The sequence below is a fragment of the Maniola hyperantus genome, chromosome 24, assembly GCF_902806685.2.
Source record: "Maniola hyperantus chromosome 24, iAphHyp1.2, whole genome shotgun sequence".
Lineage (NCBI taxonomy): Eukaryota > Metazoa > Arthropoda > Insecta > Lepidoptera > Nymphalidae > Maniola > Maniola hyperantus.
Window position 1 is genome coordinate 882,427 of NC_048559.1, and position 27,021 is coordinate 909,447.

The 27,021-nt window shown below is 37.1% G+C and overlaps 6 protein-coding genes across 6 annotated transcripts; 3 read left to right on the top strand and 3 right to left on the bottom strand.

Annotated features, from left to right (window-relative positions):
• The first annotated feature begins 2,782 nt into the window (after positions 1-2,782).
• Positions 2,783-7,841, top strand: LOC117993375 (serologically defined colon cancer antigen 8 homolog). The gene is made up of 3 exons (XM_069507008.1): positions 2,783-2,978; positions 5,869-6,260; positions 6,765-7,841. The coding sequence occupies exons 1-3, from the start codon at positions 2,891-2,893 to the stop codon at positions 6,933-6,935; spliced, it is 651 nt and encodes a 216-aa protein (XP_069363109.1). The 5' UTR covers positions 2,783-2,890; the 3' UTR covers positions 6,936-7,841.
• GatA (glutamyl-tRNA(Gln) amidotransferase subunit A, mitochondrial) lies at positions 3,015-4,712 on the top strand. Its single transcript, XM_034981166.2, has one exon. It carries the CDS (start codon positions 3,128-3,130, stop codon positions 4,604-4,606), a length of 1,479 nt encoding a protein of 492 aa, XP_034837057.1. The 5' UTR covers positions 3,015-3,127; the 3' UTR covers positions 4,607-4,712.
• A 516-nt stretch (positions 7,842-8,357) lies between the features above and the next one.
• LOC117993579 (cilia- and flagella-associated protein 206) lies at positions 8,358-20,503 on the bottom strand. The gene is made up of 11 exons (XM_069506790.1): positions 19,321-20,503; positions 18,673-18,914; positions 17,943-18,120; positions 17,303-17,477; positions 16,599-16,791; positions 15,970-16,140; positions 15,347-15,466; positions 10,886-11,013; positions 10,467-10,591; positions 9,941-10,050; positions 8,358-9,745 (listed from the first exon to the last, which is right to left on the bottom strand). The coding sequence occupies exons 1-11, from the start codon at positions 19,526-19,528 to the stop codon at positions 9,380-9,382; spliced, it is 2,016 nt and encodes a 671-aa protein (XP_069362891.1). The 5' UTR covers positions 19,529-20,503; the 3' UTR covers positions 8,358-9,379.
• LOC138404038 (uncharacterized) lies at positions 11,001-13,357 on the top strand. Its single transcript, XM_069506786.1, has 5 exons — positions 11,001-11,687; positions 12,117-12,337; positions 12,413-12,514; positions 12,677-12,748; positions 13,092-13,357. Exons 1-5 carry the CDS (start codon positions 11,665-11,667, stop codon positions 13,355-13,357), a joined length of 684 nt encoding a protein of 227 aa, XP_069362887.1. The 5' UTR covers positions 11,001-11,664.
• Positions 13,479-15,311, bottom strand: LOC138404043 (putative nuclease HARBI1). Its single transcript, XM_069506789.1, has 2 exons — positions 14,833-15,311; positions 13,479-14,740 (listed from the first exon to the last, which is right to left on the bottom strand). Exons 1-2 carry the CDS (start codon positions 15,100-15,102, stop codon positions 13,979-13,981), a joined length of 1,032 nt encoding a protein of 343 aa, XP_069362890.1. The 5' UTR covers positions 15,103-15,311; the 3' UTR covers positions 13,479-13,978.
• A 134-nt stretch (positions 20,504-20,637) lies between the features above and the next one.
• On the bottom strand, positions 20,638-26,768 carry Non2 (upstream activation factor subunit spp27 homolog Non2). Its single transcript, XM_034981381.2, has 5 exons — positions 26,621-26,768; positions 24,919-25,094; positions 24,252-24,371; positions 23,680-23,784; positions 20,638-23,252 (listed from the first exon to the last, which is right to left on the bottom strand). Exons 1-5 carry the CDS (start codon positions 26,661-26,663, stop codon positions 22,989-22,991), a joined length of 708 nt encoding a protein of 235 aa, XP_034837272.1. The 5' UTR covers positions 26,664-26,768; the 3' UTR covers positions 20,638-22,988.
• Between the last annotated feature and the right edge of the window lie 253 nt (positions 26,769-27,021).

Genomic DNA, 27,021 nt, shown 5'->3' on the forward strand with positions numbered 1-27,021 from the left:
ATATAATATATACAATATACATGGATATAAATACTATATAAAATCAATATAGTATAATTAAATAAATAATACATACTACATAGCTAACTGTACATAATATAGTTATGGCAGAAAATCTACAGTGACAGATAGTGTTTCTTGACACGGTTTTTAAAAATTGCCAGCGATTTGGAGCGTCTTATTTCGACCGGAAGTGCATTCCACAGCGAAGCTGCTTTTACAGTAAATGATTCCGCGTAGCCATGCGTATTATGTTTGGTCGTTATAAGCTTGAAATCGTAACAGGAACGCAGGCCGCGATCACGTTCGAAGGAGCTAAAAAATTTAAACTGATCTTTAAGGTAGGGTGGTGACCAGGGATGGAAAAGTGTGGCAAATAGGATAGAAAGAACATGCAGATTACGTCGATGCCTAATAGGGAGCCAGTTCAGTTTTTTACGATATTCAGATACATGGTCGTATTTCCTTAGACCAAAAATGAACCGAATGCACAAGTTTTGCAGTCGCTCCAGTTTATTTAGTAGGTCTTCATTTAAATCTAGGTAGCAGGCATCGGCGTAATCCAAGATTGGAAGAAGGAGGGTATTGGCAAGCAAGATCTTGGTCTTAACGGGTAGTAAGTTTTTCCACCTTTTTAGGGATCCATAAGCACCAAAGACTTTTTTGCTAACAGCTGAAACTTGCGGTTTCCATGATAGATTGCTATCCATGATAATCCCAAGATTTTTTACAGTATGACTGTACGGTAGCGCAGAACCATCAAAGATCACTGGTGGTAATGAAGGGTAGTCAAGTTTGGAAATTTGCCTGGAGTTACCTATGACAATGATCTGGGATTTACTAGCATTTACCAACAATCCATGATCTTTACTCCAACCGCAGACCACATTCAGTTCAGAGTTTAAGCGCTCAACGGCCTCAGCGATTTGTTCCACAGAAGTGGACACGTATAGTTGGAAATCATCAGCATAGAGATGATATGGTAAAGAAAGAAGATTGGTGACGGTATTGATAAAAATGGAAAAAAGTAAAGGAGATAGGACACCACCCTGTGGAACACCAGCACTGAGACGACAGTAAGACGATAGTTTATCTTTAGCACGGATGCACTGCGAACGATCATATAGATAGGACTGAAACCAACTAACAGCAGCTGAAGAAATATTAATGGATTTGAGGGTAGCCAAGAGTATTTCGAAATCAACTGTGTTAAATGCGTTTGAAAAGTCAAGCAGTGCCAAAATCGTCACCTGTTTATTATCGATACCAAAGCGAATGTCATCACAAACTTTCGTTAGTGCCGTGACAGTGCTGTGCCCTCTACGAAAACCAGATTGATGAGGACTGAGTATATTGTTTTTAGTTAGGAACAATGAGAGTTGGGAGTGGACAATGCGCTCAAGGACTTTGGATAAGAAAGGGAGAATGGAAATAGGGCGATAGTGAGAGAATAAAGTTGGATTGGTGATTTTGGGGATAGGGATAACTTGAGCAACACGCCAGGCACTGGGAAAGATATTAGAAGAAAGGGAGTGATTGAACAGATGGGATAGAATATGTAGGATGCAGTCCAAGCTTAAAATAATCATCTTACGGCTAACTCCGTCACAGCCTATGGCGTCTGATTTTACTGCAAAAATGTGCTTTTTAATTTCATCAGGGCTGATTGGGCTAAAACTAAACATAGTAAAATTTGGTCTTGGCTGCGAGTTAATGGAGGATATTGTTTTAGATTTGTTATGTATATTCGTAGGGACATGCGAAAAGTGGAAGTTTAGCGCATTGAAGTCAATATTCTGGGCAACACCCTTATGCTGTTGTCCAACACCCAACGATTCCAAGAATCTCCACACCTTTAAGGTACTTTGCCCATTCACTGAACTGTGAATATAGTTGCGCTGAGCGTCTCTGCACATCTTATTACAGCGGTTCCGCAGTCGCTTATACTTGAGTAGGTTTGTTTCTGACGGTTTGAGCTTGTATTTTGATTTAGCAGAATTACGTTTCGTCATGACAAGCTTAATATCATCAGTGAGCCAAGGTGCGGGCAGATGTTTCAACTTAATTGGCCGTAAAGGAGCATGTATGTCAAAAAGTTCAATAAGAAGGGAATTGAAGATAGAAAGTTTATCATCCATCGTGGACGCCTCGAAAATTATGTCCCAAGCTATGCCATTCAAGTCGCGCAAGAATTTTTCGTTATTAAATTTTTTAAAAGAACGCCGCATAACTGTAGTCGGTTTAAGCTTAGGTGGCTTTACCTTATACGATACATATACTAGATCGTGATAGGAAAACGCGTCAGCAGTTAGCTGACCATGCACACTAACATGCACTGGGTCAGAGACAATCATGAGGTCGAGCTGTGAGGGTGCACAATTTGGGAAATAGTGAGTTGGGTTTGTTTGAAGTATCGATAAATTTGAACTATTAACTATATTTTTTAATCTAAGCGCTCGCGAATCGTTCTTTATTAGACATGTGTTAAAATCACCCATGATGATGGAGTGATCTGCATTGGGTAGAAAGTTCTCTAATAATGTCTCAAATTCTTGAAAGTAGTCTATACGAAGCGAAGGGCTGTAGAACACACCTAGAAGCACTTTGCGGTTACCAAACAGCAACTCTAAAAGGATATGTTCCAAAGATTCGGAATAATCAGACGGAGATTTACTTACTTAATGTTGTGACACGGGATCTTATTTTGACGGTCCGGTACCGGGTCACGACCCGGCAAATGGGAAACACTGTTCTAGAGCACAAAGAGTAAAATAATACAGCACTTTTTTGAACGAAATGCCGAATGTCAAAAATTTGAATTTATTTGCACGTTTTCTCGTCGCTTGAATTTATTTTAATAATAGGTAATTTCTAGGAAATAAGTAAAAACATGGATAACCACGCTGATAAAAATGAAAATGATACAAAGCTACTCAAAACTATTGCCGATAGAGAAAACTTGGAAAATGAGGCTCTCGGTAAGTAAGGGTTTTAAAGTTTTTAGACTTTAGAAGTTTACGACTGTCTTTCATTTTGACATTTCTTTATCGAGTTTATTTTGTCGCCAAATATTTATAACATCAAAAATAACCTAATTTTTGATTAAAAAATCTATTTCTAACATAAAATGAACAAGTTAACGTCGTATACAATTAAAGAAATACACAAAGCGTTTCAAGAGAAGTTACTGACTCCGACAAGTTTCGTAGATTTGTGTATTCAGAGAGCGAAACAAAAAAGTGAATTGAACGCTTTTATTACTCTACCAGAGGAAATATCCGAAAACCATGCTATCGAGAGCGAAAAACGGACTTATATTGATAAGAAAATGAGGCCTTTAGAGGGTGTTACGATCGCTGTCAAAGATAATTTTTGTACTAAAAATATACCCACAACCTGTGCATCGAAAATGTTGAGAAACTTCGTGCCGACTTACGACGCGACGGTCTATTCACGACTCATCAATTCTGGTGCTTGTCTTGTCGGGAAATCTAATTTGGATGAGTTTGCAATGGGTTCAGGTACTGTTGATTCCATATTTGGTCCAACACGCAACCCTTGGTGTTATAACGAGGATTGGAAGATATCCGGAGGTAGCTCTGGTGGTAGCGCAGTCGCTGTGAGCACAGGGTCTTGTGTGGCAGCCATTGGTTCGGACACAGGTGGATCCACAAGAAATCCTGCCGCTTTATGTGGAGTTATTGGCCTTAAACCAACTTACGGACTTGTGTCTCGTCATGGTCTAATACCTTTGGTAAATTCCATGGATGTACCTGGCATACTAGCTCGAAATATTAGAGATTTAACAGCAATACTAAATTGTATAGCCGGCCCTGATATATTAGACTCTACAACAATAAAAAAGCCTTTTAAAAGCATAGAAGTAAAAGATATTGATTTATCAAAAATTAAAATAGGTATACCCAAAGAGTATCATTGTGAAGGCATGAGTGCAGAGGTTGTTGACTTATGGAGAGACATTGCTGATTTATTAGAAAATGAGCAATGTCAAATTGAAACGGTTAGTTTACCTCATACATCAGTTTCTATAGCTGTGTATTCAATTTTGAACCAATGTGAAGTAGCCAGTAACATGGCAAGATACGACGGCTTAGAATTTGGACTTAGAACTTCCGAGGTCTATTCTACCGAAGAATTATATGCTACAACACGTAGCGAAGGATTTAACGACGTAGTTCGATCAAGAATTTTCGCTGGCAACTACTTTTTATTGACACGGAATTATGAAAAATACTTTCTTAAAGCGCTGAAGTTACGTCGATTAATATCTGATGATTTTATTAAGATTTTTAATGGCCCAAATTCTGTAGATTTACTGTTAACACCAACTACATTGACAGATGCTCCGTCATATCAAGATTTCAGGTCTAGACATAATAGAGACCAATGTGCGTTGCAGGACTATTGCACACAGCCTGCTAATATGGCGGGGATCCCTGCTATATCCATTCCCATCAGGTTATCCAATAACAACTTACCGTTATCGTTACAGTTGATGGGGTCTGCTTTGTCGGAACAGGTTTTGTTGAGTGTTGCTAAAAGGATTGAGGATCTAGTTCAGTTTCCTAGTTTGAAGATTGATTGAACCTAGACCTTTACGAATTTAGTTTAAAATAGTGTAAATTTTAAGATAGTCTATTGTTTAATGTTAGTACTATTGTTTAATGTTAATAATTTTTTTTTTTTTTTTTTTTTTTTTTTTTTTTTAATACAATAAAACTTAAAGCTAGCCTTATCTAATTACTATATAAATCATGACCGCGTGGAATGGTGCCAAGAATACTGGCTGCATTTCCGCGCTGGACAGCCAGGCTGATCCGCTGCGCAAAAAATGAGCCAGCCCTTCTGTCACCAGTTTGTTAATAAATTGTATGAATTTTGCTTTGATTGTTTTATTTTCTGACTAGCTGATGCCCGCGGCTTCGCCCGTGTGACTTTAGGTTTTTAAAATCCTGTGGGAACTTAAAGGACAAAAAGTAGCCTTTAGTAGCCCAGTAGTAGATGCAAGGTATCTCTGTACTGAATTTCGTAAAAACATTTTAACGATTGATGATTCTTTAAAAATTCCCAGGCAAACGGACGGACAGTGGAGTCTTAGTATAATAGTCCCGTTGCCACCCTTCCGGTACGGAACCCTAAACAGTCTTATTGTTAATGAGTTAGCAGTTGTACCTTAGTTTGAGACTTTATCTACATTTGGTTAAAACTATGCTAAAAACAGTGATAGCCTAGTGGTTACGACGTCCACACTCTAATCGGAGGTCGGGGGTTCGATCCCGGACACGCACCTCTACCTTTTCCAAGTAATGTGCGTTTTAAGTAATTAAATGTCACTTGCTTCATGGAAGGAAAACATCGTGAGGAAACCTGCATGCCTGAGAGGTCTGTCGAGACCATCCATAATGTTTTCAAAGGTGTGTGAAGTCTACCAATCCGCACATGGCCAGCATGGTATAATATGGTCAAAACCCTTCTCACTCTGAGAAGAGACCCGTGGTCTGTAGTGAGCCGGTGAGGGGTTGATCATGATGATGCTAAAAATATGAGTTTTTTTTTAATATTATAGACTAGCGCTTGGCTGCAATCAGACCTGGGTGGCAAGTGATGATGCAGCCCAAGATGAAGCGCGCTTGCTTGGAAAGATGCCTATTCACTCTTGTCTTGAAGGTACCTATATTATAATTGGAGGGGAAAACTGATGCTGGAAGGGTGTTCCAAATCTTAGCGGTTCGAATTAGAAATGAGGAGACAAATCGCTTCGTACGTATCTGTGGAATTTCGACTACGTACGGGTGCAGACATTGGCGCTTAGGATTAATCAAAAGGAACCTATTTAAAAAATTTCAGATGCTCTAATATCAGACACCCTACAAAAATTGAACATTAGTTTTGAGAAGATACAACAAGAAACTCGAACACCACTCGAACAGTTATCGAAAATTCAAACCGACTTACAACTTCAAGAATTAGACCCAATATCGATATCTCTACACAAATCGAGGGAAATATCTCAAAAACTAGAATTTGAATATGAAATTTTGAAAATCAAGCAAAAAGCCATCGAGTTGCAAGCGGAATTCGATCGAGGGAATCGACATTTAGCACATTTTAGGAAGGTTTTGGAAGATTCTAAACAAAATCTGTTGAGTCAAAATCCAAATCCGGATAACATACAAGAGTATACTAGGCAGTCGAAACAGAAATTGGCAGCATATGAAGAAAGCTGTGATGCGATGATGGTAAGTTATTACAGTAGAATAGAATAGAAGTAGGACTTATTCTTTACACAAATAAGCTTTTACAAGTAGGTAACTACAATAGCCGGCAGGAAATTTATGGATTTTTCCCTTGTGCTATAATAAAATACATTGATCCCTGCCCAATTTCATGATTCTAGGTCAACAGGAAGTACCCTATAACGTTTTGATTTCACCGAATTGACAGACACGGCAGACACATTCATATGTGTCTGTCAATTTGGTGAAATCAAAACGTCATCGACGAAGCGATCTTTTTCCTTTTGAGACACATCATCATCATGATCAACCCATCGCAGACTCACTACAGAGCACGGGTCTCCTCTCATAATGATAAGGGGTTTGGCCATAGTCTGTCTCCTCTCAGAATGAGAAGGGGCTTGAACATTACCATGCTGGCCAAGTGCGGATTGGCAGACCTCACACACCTTTGAGAACATTTTTATTTGAGACACAAAATCATAAAAACCTTTTTTTTCTTTTCAGAAAAAGTATTTAGGCTTGAACATACCAGACGGGTTATTACCAAAAGCGCTACAGGATGAAGTTGCTGAGGTCCAAGCGCGCAGTCATGAGCTGGCCAGGGTCAAAGCGCAAGCGGACGAGGTCATATTCATGAGGGAAACCAAAGCTATGCTGACCAAGCTACGAAAATAACTTGCGGTCAATACAATAGGGTCTTGGATTGTAGTAATAAATTTTTTTGTATAGCGGTAGTTTTATGGGGCTAGAATTCATTATTAAAGAAAATGATTTTAAAAAAAACATGATTTTTATTTATTTTTAACATGAACGTCACACTGTATGGAATAATGACGGCATTTTTATCAATTTTAAACATAAAAATAGAGTAATATCTGCGGGATAATATTTGTCGTTTACGCCTTGTGACGTCATTAATCGCTTTCCGTACAGCGTGACGTTGATTTTTTATTATTATAAAAATAATGTTTTTTTTATTATTCCATTTAATAATAAATTCTAGCTCCATAAACTACCGCTATACATAAAATCACGTCGTTTTATTACTACAGTCTAAAGCTGAGATCTATAGAGCGCACTTTGACTTTGCTCAGACTTAAGATTGAGTCAAAACGAGACAGATTTATGTGAGAGATATAGCTCTGTCTCGGTTTAACTCTGTCTTAAATCTAAGCTAAGTCAGAGTGCGCTCTATAGATCTCTAGGACCCTATTCAAATATAATGGCGGTTGAGGGGTTAAGGCCGTCGCAAATCGGCAGACGGTACGGCTGAGGATTTTAAGGAGCTTTGAGGGATATAACTATTTCAGAGAGTGTGCCCCAGAATTTTTTGACCTGGTTACTCCTTTCAGTCCGATCCGTCCAGTAGTTTGAGCTGTGCGTTGATAGATCAGTCAGTCAGTCAGCTTTTCCTTTTATATATAGGTACAGATTTTATTCTCGTGTAGATAAGTAATCAAATCAGCGGTCAGTGTCTCTCTCGCTCTTGTCTCTCTTCACTTCTCAACCGCCAAAAACGAATTAATTTATCATACTTACCTATAAGATGTTATTTTGAAAATAAAGATTGATTAGTTAAAATTTTCTTATTATTTACTAAACTTACAGGCGCCGATTCTGTTGTCTTTCTCTGAACTAAAATTAGAGTATCTGCATCTTTTTCTTTTTAATATTGCTAAAAAAACGGAACATGAATTTTACATTTAGACTCTAAATTTGAGTGCACGCTACAAATTTAAACAATGGCGTCGATTCGGTTGCCTTTCTGTAAACTAAAGTTAGAGTAGGTATCTGCATCTTTTTCTTTTAATACTGCTCAAAAAGGACGGAAAATGAATTTTAGATTTAAGGACTGTAAACTTTAGTGCACTATTACATAAAAAGCTCGCGACTGGCAGCTAAAATCACAAGGTTTGATAGTTCTAAATTAAATTTGGTTTGTCTGTCCTTTTTTTAACACGTTGGTAAGAGGGGGATGCAAATACTCTAGTTACGCTCAGACTCTGCACCAATTACCCTAGTATAAGCAGAATGGATTAGGGTAGTAATAGTATGGATAATTGAAAACCCAGGTTTCTATTTTTTTGACATCATTTATTGAAAAATGTTCAAAAGACATTAGGTAGGTACTCTCGGCACAAAGTAGGGCATAGATCGCTAAATGAACTTTAACTAAAGATGAACATTAGCACGTATATTATAAGTCCCGCAATTTGCTAGTGCGCGTGGCCGCCATTTTAGTGACGTCAGCACTAGACTGAAGTTTCGAGCTGATGGTATATTTTTATTTCGGCTGACGTCAAATAACGTAATTTCGATGTTAATGAGACATGGTTCCATGCGCAATAGCAATTTGTGGGACTTATAATAATAATTATTATGCTATCTATTTAATGATAATTATTTTTACGTCCAAGCATCGTCAGTTCCAACGTCTTTCGTGTTCAAATCCTGTGGAGATACGCACGGCCAACTGCATCCCGTGAAATCTTGCTCTATGCAGAAAAACAACACAATAATCATCATGATCATTGGGTTATTCCCGTTGAGTCACACCCCCGTGAGTAACACTGACTCAACGGGATTTTTTTGGATTAATTGTTGCCCGTTAAGTAACTCTATGACTCAATGGGAATTTTTGAAATTGTTTTCCCGTTGAGTCACACCTACATATTGAGTGTGTAACAAGTGTTGACTGAATGTGCATTTTTCCGGGATGACATTTATTTTCAAATCCAAGATGGCGGACATGCACTTTTACAAAAAAATCACTACAGAGCACGGGTCTCCTCTCAGTATGAGAAGCTGTTGGCCATAGTCCACCACACTGGCCAAGTGCGGATTTCCAGACTTCACACACTTTTGAGAGCATTATAGAGAACTCAAGCATGCAAGTTTCCTCACCAGGTTTCATCGTTAATGCGAGTGGTAGTAAGTACGCGACAGGTTGAGATGGCAATCGGGGTATGAGGCGGGGGGATGCTCCTCACACCCGCACGTCACTCGCGCTGGCCCGCACCGGGTTAGCGCATGGGGTGTGCGGGGCGTTCCCTCCCCGATTGCGATCTCGATCTGTCGCGTACTATGCATTACCTATGCCATACATAATAGCAATATAACTATGTATGTATGTATGTATGTATGTATGTATGTGTGTGTATGTATGTAGCAATGTAACTAGGTGCCTTGTGGGCTGCTGACTGCAAAGCCGACAGTTTCCATGCAACCTTGTCATTTAGAAATTCGTCACCATTACCTTTCTTTTTCTCCGCAAACATGCCCAGTAACTTCATAGGGTGTTGCCCATAACCGATCTGTCCTCTCAGACCCCACAGGAAAACGTCATGCGGATTGGTATTCACGCCAGAATCCTTCTTGGTTTGGAAGGATTTGTCTCTTGGATGGACGGTTTGTGTGTGTATCTCTGATCGTAGATGGCTGTAGTTGGTTTGAGTAGAATGTGTTTGGCAATTCACTATAGTGGCCTGAAAGTATAATGAATTAGATCACATGTTCCCAGGCTTTTTTCCTCATAGACCACTTTTAACATTTAGCTGGACCATTATAATGGTTAATGAAAGGGGGTCACGACCTTCAGAAATGAGGAAAATGATGCAGAGAGAGAAAATTATTAATGCAATAGTTGAGGGTATTCTGAAATAAATCAATGTCATACAAACCCATTGGCATGCTCGTCTCTTCCACTCCCACAGGTTAGGTGAGTAGTCCTTCTCTATATATCCCTCTATGGAGTGGACTTCAGTTTGTATGTCCTTGTGGCATATTTTAGCTGCAGAGTAAAAAATTAGTAATGTAAAAATCGATAGACGCCAACTGCTAGACATAGTGCTCTTGTAGGCACTTCCCCACGCCGCGCCACGGTCTTTCGCCGCCTGAATCCAGCGGCTCACTGTGATTCGTTTGATATCGTCAGTCCACCTAGTGGGGGTCTTGCAACGCTGTGCTTTCCGGTGCGCATTCTAACCAATACTTTAGACAATAGGTTCTTAGACTGTAGTGCATTGTGTATCAGTCAGTGACTAAAAATTGACTGGGATATGCCAAACCGAAAAATTTTAATAAGTTAGCCGTTGCGTGAAAATAAAATAAAAATCTGAAAAATTCTCCGATTTCAAATGAGGTAAAAAATATAATCGAAAACGTCACTGTCCAACTGGAATATTTTAGCATGCTGTTTATACTCACTTTTGGGAATCACTTTAACAACAAGATTGTCGATATGCTTCACGTTGCTCACATCTTCCAAAATGTTCAACAAATTGATGACATGCGGGTTGTTCCTCGCAAAATTCAGGACTTCGTTCACGTATCTTTGAAAGGAAACAAGAGTAATTTAGAATTATTTACCGTAATGTTAGTATTTTGATTCTCGACATCTTTCAACGTGATCGAGAAGTGCAAACTCGTACTAAGCTTAGGTACAAAAGGCTTAGCAATAGTTTGCACATCTCGACAACGTTAATAGATTTCGAGCACTGAAACAGTATAATGTCAAAGTAAAATGGAAACTGTCTCATTTTAAAAACCTTTCAAAGGTTTTATGCATAGGCGTCCCTTTTTCTCTGGAGATATGGAATACTAATTATTATACTCAAAAAACTTACCTCTGAGGATCTTTACTGAATCGAGCCGCCATTTTAACATTGCAGAAACCGTATCTACCACCTCTAGATTTGATCAGCCCCACTTTTAAATTACTGGGTACCAAGGCTCCGACACTGACACCCATATTCTAAGTCGCAACCTCGAAAGCCCCTCGACTCCAACTCACTCGAGGGAGCCTCAAGGAATGACTCGAACGAACCTCGAAATTGGTATTCTTAGTTGTAAGGGTAAGGAAATAATGAGGTTCCTCGAATGAGTGTGAGTCGAGTGGAGTCGAGGCTGAGTCGAGGTAAAACTCAACAATTACGTCATTATTTAGAGGAATTTTTCATTTGTTGTGCTGGCTAACCTTATTTTTAAACAAAGTTTTATCTGTAGCGAGGTAACTTTCAATGTCAAGGGTCACATACTTGTGCCAGGATGCTTAAAATTCAAAATACAAATGCAAGCCAACATAAAAACAAACCTAAAATTTTAATAGGTAACCACTTGAAACAAAAAGAAATGTTTGTTAAAAAATGTGTGATACTTGAGAAGCCGATTGCTTGCGACCAAAAATATTTCGTACGTAGTGCTTCACTGTGTTTAGAGTTGCGTTGTCCTGTTACCCAAGTATTATTTTTTGAAATGGCTGGAACTGGAAGACAGTTTTTCAATGAAAATGAAAAGATTTGTCTGCAAGAGCTGGTTTTAAAATATAATTTAAACTCCATGGCAACTACTATGGGAAGTGCAGCAATTAAAAAAACTGCATGGGCTCGCCTAACACAGGAGTTTAATGCCATGGAAACAAATTCAAAAGTAAGTACCTACTGTATTTCAGAATATATTCTTTTCTTAAATTTGGCAAACTTTATGAAACGCTTGAGCGCAATATTTTACTAGCTGGCCATCCTAGCTTCGCTCGGGTAAAATTTTAAAATCCTTCAAAGGTTTACGTTGTAAATTCTCTACGCAAATTCTCTTAGGAGGTTTGAGGTGTGCTTTGATACATCAGGTAGTTAGTTTTAATATTATAGTTTTTTTAGTTAAGGTAACCTTATATTTTGATATAGACTAGCGTATTCCCACGATTTCTTATTGGATTCCAACAAGATTTAAATATCCAATTGAAATTTCTCAAATTATTCCTTAGTGCTATCCTAGGGTTTTCAAGAAATATAATATAATCCTCTTAAATCCAAGTCGTCACTGTTTTATACGTTAAAGATGGCAATTTTTTTTTCAGAGAACTGAAGCTCAACTCAAAAAATGTTGGGATAATTTGAAAACCAGACGCAAAAGTGTGTTAGCCCAAGAGAAAAGGGAAAGGATGAGAACAGGTGGTGGATCTTTTAATCCTTTACCTAGTACCTCTAGTTCAGACCCGGTACTGGAAGCTGCTCTTGATGAGCAAACAGATGTGGAGTTAACAGATGTTATTGACAGTGATAATATTCCCTGCAGTGAAGGTAAATGTCACAAAAAAATATATAAAAAGACGGCAATTTGTATGATTTTTAATATATGGTTTTTTTGGTTCACAGAACTGCAAATAGGCCATTTGATCTTCCCATCTACACCTCAAGATCTGCCTGTTACCTTTGAAAGCAGAACACAAAGTTTAAATGAGTCTGTGGCAGAAAGAGGTAAAGTACTCGTAATTAACATTTTAAAAATCATAAAAAAATCTGGAGTATTTGATATGCCTTAAAAATTTATTTCAGAATTTCCTTCAAGTATAATAATAAAAAATATAAAATAGACTGCAGAAAAATCTTAACTAACCATGCTTTTCATTATTTTCACAGATAACATTGTAAACACTCCGCCTCGGCTCCCTGAGTCTCATTTGACTGATTATACTGCAGCTTCATCACAAGGTACTTGTAAAAAATATAGTATACCTAGTAGCGCGTAGCGCGACGATAGCCAAGTGGTCAAGACGTCGGCCTCCTATTCGGGAGGTCGGAGGTTTGATCCCGGGCCGTTGTACGTTTACAGCAATTAAAATATTATCACTTGCTTACCTGAGAGTTCTCCATAATGTTTTCGAAGGTGTGTGAAGTCAGCCAATCCGCACTTAGCTAGAGTGGCAGATTATGGCCTAAACCCGTCTCATTCGGAGAGGAGGCCCGTGAGCCGGCGACTATTTTCAAGAAATCAAAAACATATTGCTGAACTGTTTAGGGCTTGTAATATAATTATGACTGTTACTTTTTTCAGGATCAAGAAATATTAGAACTAAGGCAATTGAAGAGGAGTTCAACATCCGACAAAAAAATTATGAACGATCCCAAAAAAGAGAAGAAGAACTTCACAAGTTCAGAATCGCAGAGAAGGAGTGGATGGTGAAGGCAGCGGAGGAGAATTTCTTTAGGTCTAAAGCTGAGAGGGAAGCTGCAGAGGAACTTCTTCACTGCAATAGGGCTAGGAGAGAAGAGGCTGAACTAGCTTTATTATTATTTAAAAATAAAAACATGAAAAACTAATTCAGAGTTCTGTTTTATTTTATTTTATTTTATTTATAACTATACATCATACATTATTAAGTCGTGAGTAGTATTTATAAGATAGAATATTATTATCTAAATATATAAAAAGAAAGGTGACTGACTGACTGACTGATCTATCAACGCACAGCTCAAACTACTGGACGTAACAGGCTGAAATTTGGCATGCAGATAGCTGTTATGACGTAAGCCTACTCCGCTAAGAAAGGATTTTTGAAAATTCAACCCCTAAGGGGGTAAATTACAAGCTTGAAATTTGTGTAGTCCACGCGGACGAAGTCGCGGGCATACACTAGTTAATAATAAAAGCTTTTTTTTAAATTTCTTACACTACTTCTTAACTCTATAACATAACATTATTTATTACAACTTTGTTTAAAAACTATTTCCCTCAAATATCCTTAGGCTATTTTTCTAATCCTATTTTTGCGTATTGTCTTATTTATTTTAATTTAAATTTTTTTAAATGGAATTCTTGTTCTTATAATAAAATATGTATATAAAATATTTACATGTAAGTAGTATTTAACAAACTATGAACAAACTTTAATTAAAACAAGTAGGTAAGGTTGAAAATAATAATACATATAGTACCTACTACTAACTAAAATGTCTTGCTATAAATGCAGCCCTAATAACGCTACCTCGTGCTGTATCACTACTGTGTAAGACTGGAACAACATCAAGGTTGGGCATGGGTTCAGGTATCTCTTGATTGGTCTCAATACTAATGTTATGCAGCACAGCACATGCTACTATGATATTACATGTATTTGGTAAATTGTTTTGTAATTTTCTATTCAAACAGGCGAACCTTCTTTTCCATACGCCATTAAACCTCTCTATAATATTTCTAGTGCTGATATGAGCTCTGTTGTACCTAAACTCAGGTTGAGTTTGTGGATTATGAACAGGCGTGTACATGTATGACGACTGGGCATAACCACTATCGCCAATCAGTAAGCCTGCAAGTTCCCTTTCTTCAAATCTCATGTGACATCTGCTGTTTGTAAATATTCTAGAGTCATGAACTGACCCCGGCCAACGTGCTACAATGTCGTATATTTCCATTTGTGGGCCACATACTATTTGCACATTTATCGAAAACCAACCCTTACGGTTGCGAAAAACTTCACCGTTTTGCCGATTTGGATTTTTTATAGGTATGTGTGTACAATCAATGCATCCTATAACCCCAGGAAATCCGGCAACGCGATGAAACTGCATCTTCACATTTGCTTGCTCAGGAGCATCGGGAAACTTGACGAAGCGTCCTATTTTTAAAGCTAAAGCCTTAGAAATATTAGCCACAATCTTTGATATCACGGATTGGCTTATTTTGTGCAAGTCTCCACAAACGATCTGCAAACAATATCAATAATAATAATTAAAGTAGGTAGGTCCTATCAATTCCATCTTATTAGGTAATCAATCTTAAGTAATTAACCACTTACTTGAAAATTTCCGGTTGCGTAAAATCGCAAAGCTACTAGCACTTGAATTATCGGTGGAATTGGCAATCCACGATTATTACAGTTTGCACTATTTTGGAATAATAGCGGTAACAAAAACTCCGCCACAATATTTTTGGTGAAGCGAAATCTAATTTTGAACTCATTTTCATCAAAAACCTCTATCGGATTTTCTGCATCACGTAAATAACGTCGCGATAAATAATTATAGGGATTATCGTACATATATTCTATGAATTCTTCGAAAGACATTATAAAAATCAGGTAAAATATGCGTTGTTTGATTACAAATCACTTAAAAACTTCCTTAAGGTAGATGGCGATCAACCTTACGTTTGACAGTTGCTTCCTCGACTCGCACTCACCTCGAGTGAGGAAACTCTTTGAGTTGAGGTGAAAAGTTACAATTAAGAATATAAAATCGCCTCACTGAGCTTGAGTCGAGTCGAGTAAATCATGAGGTCACGACTTAGAATATGGGTGTGAGACATAAGGCACAAAAACCCAGGAACTTCACTTGTCTGTCAGTGATTTCTCCAAAACTGTCACGGCATAGATAGTTCAATGAACCAAGGGATAGTCTTTCTTTCATGCTGACTGGTTCACTCATTCTTTCCTAGTAAGATAAGATGATGTTTTATTTGACGACCTCCCTAGCGCAGTGGTAAGTGTCGTGCCCTTATAAGGTTCAATTCTTGGCAAAGGCAATTCGAATTTTTTGAATTTTTAAATTGGCTCTGCTCTGGTCTAGTGAAATGCTATAGCCCCGCTTACGGCTGTGGCTAATTACCACACCCTACCGGCAGAGTCATGCTGGGAACGTAGGAACTCTTTGATTTTCCGGGATAAAAATTAGCCAATGTCATTTTCCTGCTCTTTACTATATTCTATTACTATATTCGTACAAATAATCACAGGTGCGACTCAACAGGAAAATAAAATTCCTCTTGAATCACACTGGGATTTCCCCCCCGTTGAGTCCCACTGTTACTCACGGGGGTGTGACTCAACGGGAATAACCCATAATCACCTCGATCCGTTGCTCCGTTGCGACGTGATTAAAGCACAAACAACAAACAAACACACTTTTCCATTTATAATATGAGTAGTGATTATTACCTGATCGCTGACCACGCTTTTTCCTTGAAGCATATTTTCCAAAAGCGTATAAGGTATCTTCATGTGGTCTTGAATGTTAGCTAGTATGGTCATAAGCCGGTTCACAGTGGACAGTAGGAACATTACGTTTTGCATCGATCGCCATACGCGCCAGAGTTTTGTGAAGAGCGGCTACCAAAGAATAATAATAAATGTGTTTCGGGGTGCCAGTTACGAAAATCACATCCATTTTCAAATCAAAACTGGCTGACATTTTTTCACTTCATAATACTTAATGTGTAGGTAAAAAATAGGCTCGGCAACATTATCACATAACATTTTAAATAATGTTTCAGTTAAAGATGTAGGTAATAATATTTCCGAAGCTAAGTATTAGGGGTGTTGATTAAGAAAATAACGTCCATTTTCCAAATCAAGATGATATAAAGTTTTTTTATTAAAGGTAGGTACTGGTTTTACTTTCGAGGTTTTAGGGGACGTGCTAATTAAAAAGTGACAATTATTTTCAAATCCAAGATGGCGGACTTATTATTTTTTTACCTCATTCCATTCTTTCCCGTGCCACCTTGAATAAGTAGGCACCTCATGCAGCTATATTTTTTGAAAAAGTGAATAAGAAAATGACTTACAAAGACAGTAGCAACAGGCACAGCAGCCTTATACTTGACAGCGGTGTGCAATTCTTCTAGAACACTCTTAACCCTCTCCACGTCTTGGGCGCCATTTTGTTCCATCGTTTCCACGTCGGACAGAAGCTTGCGTATGAAAACTTCGTATTGGCGGTTAAAGGCTAACAGTTCGAATATTTGGTAGTAATTTTTTCTGGAGAAAGGAAATATGGTTTTAGAACACAATGTTTTCACTCCTAGCTTGGAGCTATGGGTTAACAATGTATTTAACAATGTTTTTTTGCGATTGCCAAAAAAAAATTAAAGTTTAAAACAACGCATTGTTTTATTTGACCATTACTTTATTCCTATATACTAGAAATCTATCATCGTCGTCGAGATGTAAAACCCGTATACTAACAGCACTGTATACTTAGTACGACTCGAGTGTTTTAATTCTACAGATTTTTATTTTCAGCGCTGGCAATAATAGATAATGGATGAAATCAAACCTATATCAAGGTTTTCAGGCCCATTTAACTGTAAAGCTCTTTTAGAATTGTGTATTTTAGAAGTGTGTAGAACGCACTTACTCGATCCGAGTCCGTGAAAATACGTTCCGAAGTTGTCATAGAACTAGTTTTATGGTACATAATATTATGACGTAGATTTTATGGTACATATTTTCACGGATTCGTATCGGATGAGTGCGTGATCGCTCTTACTCTGTCAAATCCGAATTGGGAGGTATATCAATATTGATGTTCCCGGTCTCTTCGTGAATGGTGATCGTGTCGGCGACGGCAGACGTCAGTGAATTCACTCTTTGCATGGCGGCTATCAGCGAGTGGGAGAGAGATGACATGCATGCTTTTCCAGCGTCGATTATGTTGAATGGCACTGGATATTCCAAGAGAATATTTAAATTCTAAGACAGAGATCTATAGAACTTAACACCCGTATCTCATGTTATGATAGTTACAAAAATATTTTAGAACCAGATGATACCTGCAACTTCCTCGTGGTTAATATAGGTTCTTTAATCCCACGGGGACTCTTTCATTTTCCGGGATAAAGAGTAGCCTATATGTTAAGTCAGGGTATAAGTTATATCCATTCCAAATTTTAGCCAACCATCCAGTAGTTTTTCCGTGAAAGAGTAAAACACACACACACACACACACTCCAACCAACGTAAATTTCTATTACGTTATGCCAGTTCAATATAAACCATTGCTTGGACATGTCGTCATTTTCCAATATACATAGCAATATATATATAGCAGCGCTACGCCTGAAGAAATAGTTTATCGTGTGTCACAATTTTTATTTAATATCGGGAGCATGTTAGAAAGAATTACTTACAATCAGGTATGCCCTCGCCTCCTTTCTTGCAGTCCCTGTTAAAAAGCCTGACTCCAGAGGTGATATGCATCAGTTCAATCAGTTGAGGAATCTTCTCTGATCTCGGCAGAGAAACGAATACTTTGAGGTCATCTAGCGAAAATACACTTTCTAATGCAGCCATCCCTTCTTTTAGAGTCTGGAATATAAGACCATTGCTGTACCTACTGTTCTATCTCCCAAGAATGCTCCGATAGCGTAGTACTCACTAGAGAGAATCCCAATGAGGGTTTACAGGAATGATGGACTGTGGGCACGAGGTGGCACCTGCATCATTGAAAAGGCAGGTCCTGGCATCAAAGCCTAATATGTAAGTAATATATATTTTGACAGAGGTGTCAAAATATAAGAACACTTACTGGCCGGTTAACCTCTCTCCTAACCAAATGATGGTGTAAATCTTATTAGAAATCCATTGGATAGTATGATGTAAATGGATATCTTCCTGAAGAGTTTATTGTAGACTTGCTCGTCGTCGAGCTCAGGATGGTCATCAAGTATCGCTGTGAGAATTTGATCCAGACAATGCTCTATTCTATGAACTCTGTTCGTGGTGAGACCTTAACACAAGCTATGATCACTTGGTACTTTTTGACAACGTCTTTCTCTCTACTCATTCAAGGAAGGATTTCGAAGAGCGAGTGGGTTATGAAATCGATGTTCACTAGAATTTGTGTTTATATAACCTTACCACGATGGAACCAGGGTTGCCCAATCCACTGGATAGTATGATGTAAATGGATATCTTCCTGAATAATTTTTTGTAGGCTTGCTCGTCGTCAAGCTCGGGATCGTCATCTAGTATCTCACTAAGCAGCGGACGCAGACATTGCTCTATGGACTCCTGGTGTTTGTCGATCAGGGTTTGTAGTTTATCGTAGTTGGTTTGCATCGTGTATTGCAGTTTCAGAGTATTTATTGATGTTTCACTGCCTGTGAAAAGTATATTTGACTGCTTAACCTTTTGCTTATAAGGTGAATACTCTTAAATTGTACTAGATAATACTAATTAATAAATAGTACCATACAGGTAGGTACATAAGGGTTGCTCCGCAAAGACATTTCAATAAATAGTGATTCTTGTTACGACGCAATAAAACACAATTCAGCGTTGGCTGCTCTCCCTGATTGCCATGTCGATCTGTCGCGTACCTACTATAACTGGCCACGGCCGAACACTCGATGGGTACCCAACGAGTCACACCCACTCGCGTAACAGTGTGACTCGCTGGGAATCTATCAATTGTTTCCCCATCGAGTCACACTCACAGTAAAGTGTGACTCTTTGGGAATTCTAATTGATAAAAAAGTTGCAAGTAAAACAAAAACGTGCACTCACCTTTAAGCATGGTAACACACTCCTTAACGAAAAAGTCCAAGTTATTCCTGCTAATAGTCCTCGAAAACAGTTTACCATACTTCGGGTTCAATAAAAGCAACTCTATCAAATAAATAACAAAATCTGGATCGACTGTTACGTTCTCGCTTTGGCAATTCCTGGATATTTCGTTCGCCATGTTTTTCACTATGTTTTCGTTGCAAGCCATTTTATTTTCTGTTATAAAATATTTGACTAAATAAATTAAATTATTATAAATAGGTATGTTTCGATCAAAATTAATCCTTGTACGAAACTTTTAGTCACCAATAAGTCAATCTTCAACAAATGTCACTTTTGCAGAGCTTCCATTATTGGCTAAAATAGTACCTAGTTGCAGCAAGAGCAAAGTAAATTCAGCCAATAGGATGATCGCAGTTTCGTAAATAGAATAGGTATAAATCTCAGTTGTCATGGTTATAACGTTGGTTGCTATAGTAACATGACGCACTAGGTTCACCATAATTTTGGAAACCGCTTCGGGACAACAATCAGGTTTTGGTATATTTGCATTGTAGGTAGAGCTTAAAATATACAAAAAACATTCAATTTAAAATTTTATCAAAATGTTTTATTATTATCGCATTTTACTAGGCTTAGTCATTTTTTACCTAGATGGCAGTACTGTACCTACCGCTGATCACAAACAGCTGAAGAAAATGGATGTTCATACCATGTAGGTATAGTACCCGACAGGTCGAGATGGCAATCGGAGAGGGAACGCCCCGCGTCATACCCCGATTGCCATCTCAACCTGTCGCGGACTATAGCTAACCATTCAAGTGTGTTAGTTCTTTCAAGTGGTTATAGTTGGTACATTTTGTTTTCTATTTTACTATCGTTAACCGCAAGAAGCGTTATCGCTTGCGATGAAACAAATTAAGTTGATTAACAAAATATTAAAATTTTCTGAACTTATTTTGTTTTTCATTTGTCAACTCGAAAATGATTCGTTTTTGACTAACTATTCTTCTATAGTCGCTCAGCGTGCTATGAGCGAGCTATGTTGGGTATCACTCTCAGGGATAAAATCCGGAACGAGGAAATTCGCAGAACAAAAGCGACCGACATAGCTCAAAGGATTAGCGCGCTGAAGAGTGGCAATGGGCAGGCCATGTAATAATAATAATAAATACACTTTTATTTGCACAACCACAAGGAGGATTACATTAAAGAATAAAAAACACAGACGCAAACAGGCTGATGGATTGGATTCTTCTATATTACTATTAATTTTTTACATAGGTAGTAGGTAGTGTTTCGTAAATAAAAATACAGTTCTAATTTGCAAGTCTTATTTTTCATTTACCTTAAAACTATATATCCCTCTGGGATTAGCATACAACCATATAATCTAGCTCACTAGATTTACAAGCCTCCTTATTACATAATTACAAGAAATGCTTCTCCATTTAAAATACATAAATGAATAAAGCTCGGACTACGCGACGTCAGTGATCAAAAACCGAAGTGTAACTATGGTTAATTCTTTATTTTTGTTTTTAACTCTTTATTACACGTTAAAAGCTGAATGTACAAAGTACCTTAGACTTAGATGTATTTTCTTCCAGTTGACCTTTGGTAATGGGGACAGAATGATAGTAATAGTGTGTAGATAGCGTGAAAAAAAAGTAAAAAAACACCCTTAAAAGATTTTATAGAGTGATATGTAACAACATAAATACGTGAAAACGTAAAAAAAATAGAAGTTAATATACACAAATACACGGGACACTTTTTTAGAACTAAAGTTTATATTATTTTATATAAAAAACCTCGACAATAATTGTCCAAAGACTTCCTAGAGCAGTTAGTTTACCGTTTCTTTCGGGCTTATGAAGGTAAGGTACATAATATTAAGATCGACAAAACATCAAACAATATGATATTTTCGGTTATTAACGAAATTGTAGTCGTGAAGTCCGAGTTTTAGACTTGTATTTTGTATCTTATATATAAAGTCTTATTATGTAGGTACTTAATTTAAAAACCTAATTTAAAGTTACTTTTAGAAAAATCAAAGGGTGATACTTATTCGTACCTAATCTAAAAATCATTTTTTCGCATTCGTACACTTATATTATAAGAACTAAATGTCAAAATCAGCAAACATTATTTTTTTAACCTAAATAATAAAAGTATTATTGAAATAGGAAATGTTAAAAATTAGGATTATTCTTTCAAAAACTATAGCAAAAAAATAAAGTTTGTCAAAATTCTGTTTTTTCCTCTAAAGAATGCTAACTAATTTAAAAAAGCTACCCAAACAGTTTTTTAATTTTATTTTAAAAAAGAAATGCCGCTTTTATATTTTTTTGTATATTTTATTAAAGAGATCATTATTTAGGAAGATTTCTTTTATATATTTACATACCAACTATGTATGTCTTAGCTAATAACTTACTTTCAAGTGACTTATTTAAGAAAAATTGTATTGATATTTTTATTAAAATTTAGGTAAACTTAGTCTATACTTAGTCATCAAATATATTACATTTAAAGACAAATACTTAATACCAATTGGCTTGCAATATTTCTTTTTGAATAAATCTATGTTACCTATTTTTTATTATTAGTATTATATAGTGACTAACCGAGAATCGGTTTCGGCTAAAACTAGGCCGAAATATCAACTTACGTTCTGAATTAGTAATTTTACGTATTTTAAACTAACTTTTTACTAGATCCATTTGTCAATTTTTGATTTCTTCTTGATCAAAATTTGCCCTTAGGTCGACAGGACTTCAGATGCGTTTTCGTACGGATTCTACTCATGCGAACACGTACATAAAACGCACGAACAATTCAGACTTTTCAAGTACTATGGAAGCGCGCTCATTGCTGCTATAGTTGACGCATTTTAAACTGAGTCGTCGAGTTATCTGTCTGTTTCGCTCGCACTTACCTACGATCTGTAAGTGCGAGCGAAACAGACAGATAACTCGATACTTACACCCAGTATGCGCGGTCATTGTACTTGGAAGGTTGGGATTGTTCGTACGAGTCAAATTCGTACGAAAACGCACCCAAAGTGCACTCGGTCTTAGCAGGAAATAAAGTTTATTAAATCACGTTTGTCCCATATATTTTTAAAATCTCATTAATTTCAACGATGTAATCAAAGTTCAGTTCCGGTTACAGTTCTTGCAATTCCCGAAGGCTAGTGAACTTTACTTGTGGTAACGTCGTTTACATGGTCATTGCGTAAGTGTGCGTGCATGTCGGACCAATCAGTCGCGAGCAAGCGCTGTCAAACGCACATATTTAGTGTACCTTACGTATACCGATACGACTTAAACACAAGCACGAGTCAGTGGCCTTCGTGAAATGCAAGAACTATACCATGTATTTCTCAATATCGAGGGGATCATTAATGGTGAGTCGAAACCGAAATAGGTTTTGGTCACTATACAATTTTATACTACCTTAATTTTACGCCTTACAAGTAATGCGTATAAGAGACTTCTGACGCCATTTTAATTTTATGTGTCAATTGTCACGTCAAAAGTACGATTTTAGACCTTACTTTAAAGGTGAACCCTACTTTTGATATGACAGTTGACCTATAGAGTTAAAATGGTGCGTAAAAAGTCATTTTGTACGGACTATTTATTATTAAATGAGCACATTTACTCGTCAAGGAAATGCGTTTTCAAATATTTCATCATACCAAAGGTACGGAACCGTTTCGTCCCAATGACCTTGTAGAGAGCGTCGTCGCATATCGCGAACTGTTTGTTGTTGGGGTCGTAGAGGTTCTTCTCCTTGATGAGGGCCCAGACTCGCTTGACGACCTCGTGGCGAGGCATCTCGTCTTCGCCCATAAGGTCGGCCAGTTGAGGGGACAGTTTGTACGCGCGGGTGTAGCCGCCGCCTTTGCCGCGCCCACCAGCCTGAGAAAAAAAGAGCTATTTTTAGGGTTCCGTACCTCAAAAGGAAAAAAGGTAACTTATCGGATCACTTTCTTGTGTCTGTCCGTCGTGTCTGTCAAGAGAACCTATGGGGTACTTCCCGTTGACCTTGAATCATGAAATGAAAACCGTGAATTCACACATAAAAAAAACATCATAAAAAAAATTTTAATGTGTTCATTAAAAAAATATTAGTATTTTCAATTTTCAAAGTAAGATAACTATACCAAGTGTGGTATCATATGGAAGGGCTTTACCTGTACATTCTAAAACAGATTTTTATTTATTTTAATGCTTAATAGTTGATTTATCGTGCAAATTGTCGAAAGAATTAGACTGTAATAAGGAACCTTCGGTGCGCGAGTCTGACTCGCACTTGGCCTGTTTTTTTTAAAAGATCCAGCCTTACTTTCTTAGCTTTAGTGGCCTTCTCCTTCTTCTTTCCCCAGTCGTCGTCATCATCTGATCCCTTCTTCTTTCTACCTTTCTTTGGCGCTGGCTTTTTCTTTTCCTCCTACAGTTAAAAATAAATAAATTAAGTTTTCATTAAATTTACAAATTAAGTATATAAAGTGAAAAGAACAATTTGCTTGTTGTAAAAAACTTGTTGAACAAATGTTATAAAGGACATTTCTAAATTACTGTCTTTAATGTTGCTAATTCTGTTGTACAATTGACAGATCCAAATGTAGCGCAATTTTTTGATATAATTGATATGATAGCAAAAAATTCTGACACCCCCACTTTTTTTTGCATGACATCTGTGATATTAATTTGGTTTGTATAAATTGTAGCCTATGTCTCCCAGACCATAATAACGTATGTAATTCATCATTCATCAAAATCGGCTCGATAGTTGAAGCACTATGATGGAACATACATAAATACAATCTTACACACTACACTGATAAGATCATACAAAATTTTCTTGGCTTTGCCGTAAAAAACTGTCAAATAACTTAGTGAATATGTCAGTCATACCTCCGATTCACTCTCGTTGGTGCCGTCTTCCTCGTCTTCTTCAGTACTCTCTTTCCTGGCCTTCTTAGAGGAAGCCTTGGCGGGAGGCGCGGCGCGCTTGGCTGGCTTCTTCTCTTCTTCCTGCAAAACGGAAAGAAATTACTGCATGTAACCTCAAATAATAAAATTTAACTACTTTCAAAATCAAATCATTAATTCAAATTGAGTACCATTGTACACTTTTTGACAGCAATGATAGTAATTAATTACGTAAACTTATAACTAAGGCTACGAGGGTTCCAAACGCGCTCAGATCTGAGAAGAGCCCACAACAAACTCAGCCGTGTATTCTTTTATTATCACCACTTCACAAACCCACTTAACTTATTGGAGCTATCAAAGCTGTTAGGCAACTCATTCGCAAGCTTTCTTACCATTTTTAGTATTTCTTTAGATTGTAGGTAGGACTTTTCAATAAGTTCGCGCTAATTATAAAAAGAGTATTATAAAAACTTTGAACTTGTCCGGCGCGAAGTCACCATGGGGTCCCAATGCATATCGATTTTTCAAAATATGTGCCCCACATATTGCCACTTCAGATTCCGTCCAAAAAAGTTGCTCCTAAAGAAGTTTCACTTCAAATGTATTTTCTTTTCTTAAATACAATAGAACTATTCTCTATACGAACCTCTTCTTCTTCTTCCTCGTCTTCCTCTTCCTCAGAGCCCTTGCTGTTCACATAGTCCATGACGAGCTGGTCGATGACCTTCTTCTTATCAGCCAAGTCGGTGTCGAACACCTTCTCCAGCTTCTGGATCACCTTCTTAGTAGAGGTCTTTGCCAGGTTAGCATTCTTGAGGATTTCTGATGACAAAATATTGTGATAATGTATCAAATATTATGTTATACATACTAGTCTATGTCTAGAATTTATACAGAACTAGCTTATATGCCCGTGACTTCGTCCGCGCGGACAGTACAAATTTCAAACCCAGATCTCCTATTTTTCCTCCTTAAGGCTTGAATTTTCAAAAATCCTTTCTTAGCAGATGTCTACGTCTTAATAGATAGTCTGCATGCCAAACAGCCTGATTCGTACAGACTCTAGAGTCTAGACCAATTGGAAAATACTGCAGTTTGGGACATTTTTTATCATTTTTGTAATTAAAATGACTTTTCTAAAAAAAATATTTTATTTTTGTAATTAAAATAAATTTTCTAAAAAAAATCTTATGCTATTTCATTTCTAAAACAATATGTTCTTTACGATTATTTTTGTGCTTTACACTCTAATTTATATATACATATCATTGTCATTTTTAAAATGTTATTTGTATGTACATATTATTATATAATTTGTGTGTATAGTATCGTACCGGAACGCTAAATTGCTTAGCAGCACACGGCTTTCTATGCTATTTTGTTTTATAAGAATGAAATATTTCGCCTTAACTAATTTTATTCTTGAAAGTCCTGGGAAATCAAAACGGATGGTCTCCCTACTACAAGAACAAAAAATATTGAGAAAATGTAAAATTGTAAATGTTATTTCAGTTCAAAAACCTGACTAATTATATTTCAAAACTGACAAGACGTGACAGTTATCCTAGTTTATTAAGCCTATGGATTTATCGGTCGTAGGTAGTTATAGTAAACTAATTTATTTTCCCGCCAATAATTGCCAATTTATAAAAAATATTATAATGTACCTAATTATGACCAAACCGCTTTCTCTGTATTTATTTGAGTTTTTGTATTGATTTTTATTTTAATTTGGTTAATTTTATGTATATTTATACAACAAAATGAGTGAACAATGAAAATAAAAGTTTATTGTGCGCCATGACCTGATACAAGCTAAAGTGTTTCCGAACGAATGTGCGCAACATGGCGTCCAATAATAAATTGACAAAACATTCACAAATTAGCGAAATGTAAATCGACCAAGCTTCTTTCGTCAAAATGTTTCAAATAATAAATGATCTGAACAAAGGTGCGCGTCATTTCGAAGCTTTAAACATTTTTTGAAGGCAGCCATTTTAGCGTGCCATACGTGGAGCATCGATGTTGGAAGAAACGCGTCGCATAAAAATAAACCACCAGTGGGCAGACCTAATTAGGACGCTATAAATGAAGGCGTCTATCCAAGAAAATCCGCACACAATTGATAAACAACTATCACTTGAAACATTTTCGTAATGATTCCATACTATCAGAGATATTCGCAATAATGATACTGATTTATCGAAGTTCCCTTGAACATTCATAGGTAGCCATTACGTGACCCCGGGCGAGATATGCTTTGGTGATTTTTTGCGTAATTCGTCGGAAAAAATCAAGTACTGTTCGTAAAAATGTAAATATTCGTGAGGGTTTAATTATTTACTTACTTGCAATTTCCTTTTCGAGGTCTTCTTTGCTAACATCTGCCATTTTCTTGGAACAAGTAGATTTCCGTCAGCGACACAAGGAAGAACAGCCACACAATAATATACCTACGCGCTAGATGCTACACGGCGTCTAAACGAAATTAGCCGAAAGCCACTTCGGCTATGTTCGGTGCTGTTTGATCCACCAATAGGAATCGAGAACTGAATTAATTAAGGCTGCGTTCATTGATTATTTTGTAATCTTGGTAAAGGCGAGCGTACATTATGGTTGGTTTCAAAGTCTATAATGCACATAAGTAGAATCATTTATGCAAGTAGTTGGAGTGCACTACCTACTTCTAATTCCTCTGATACTGATAGTCAAAATGAAACATCGTAACTATTAATTATTAATTTATTAA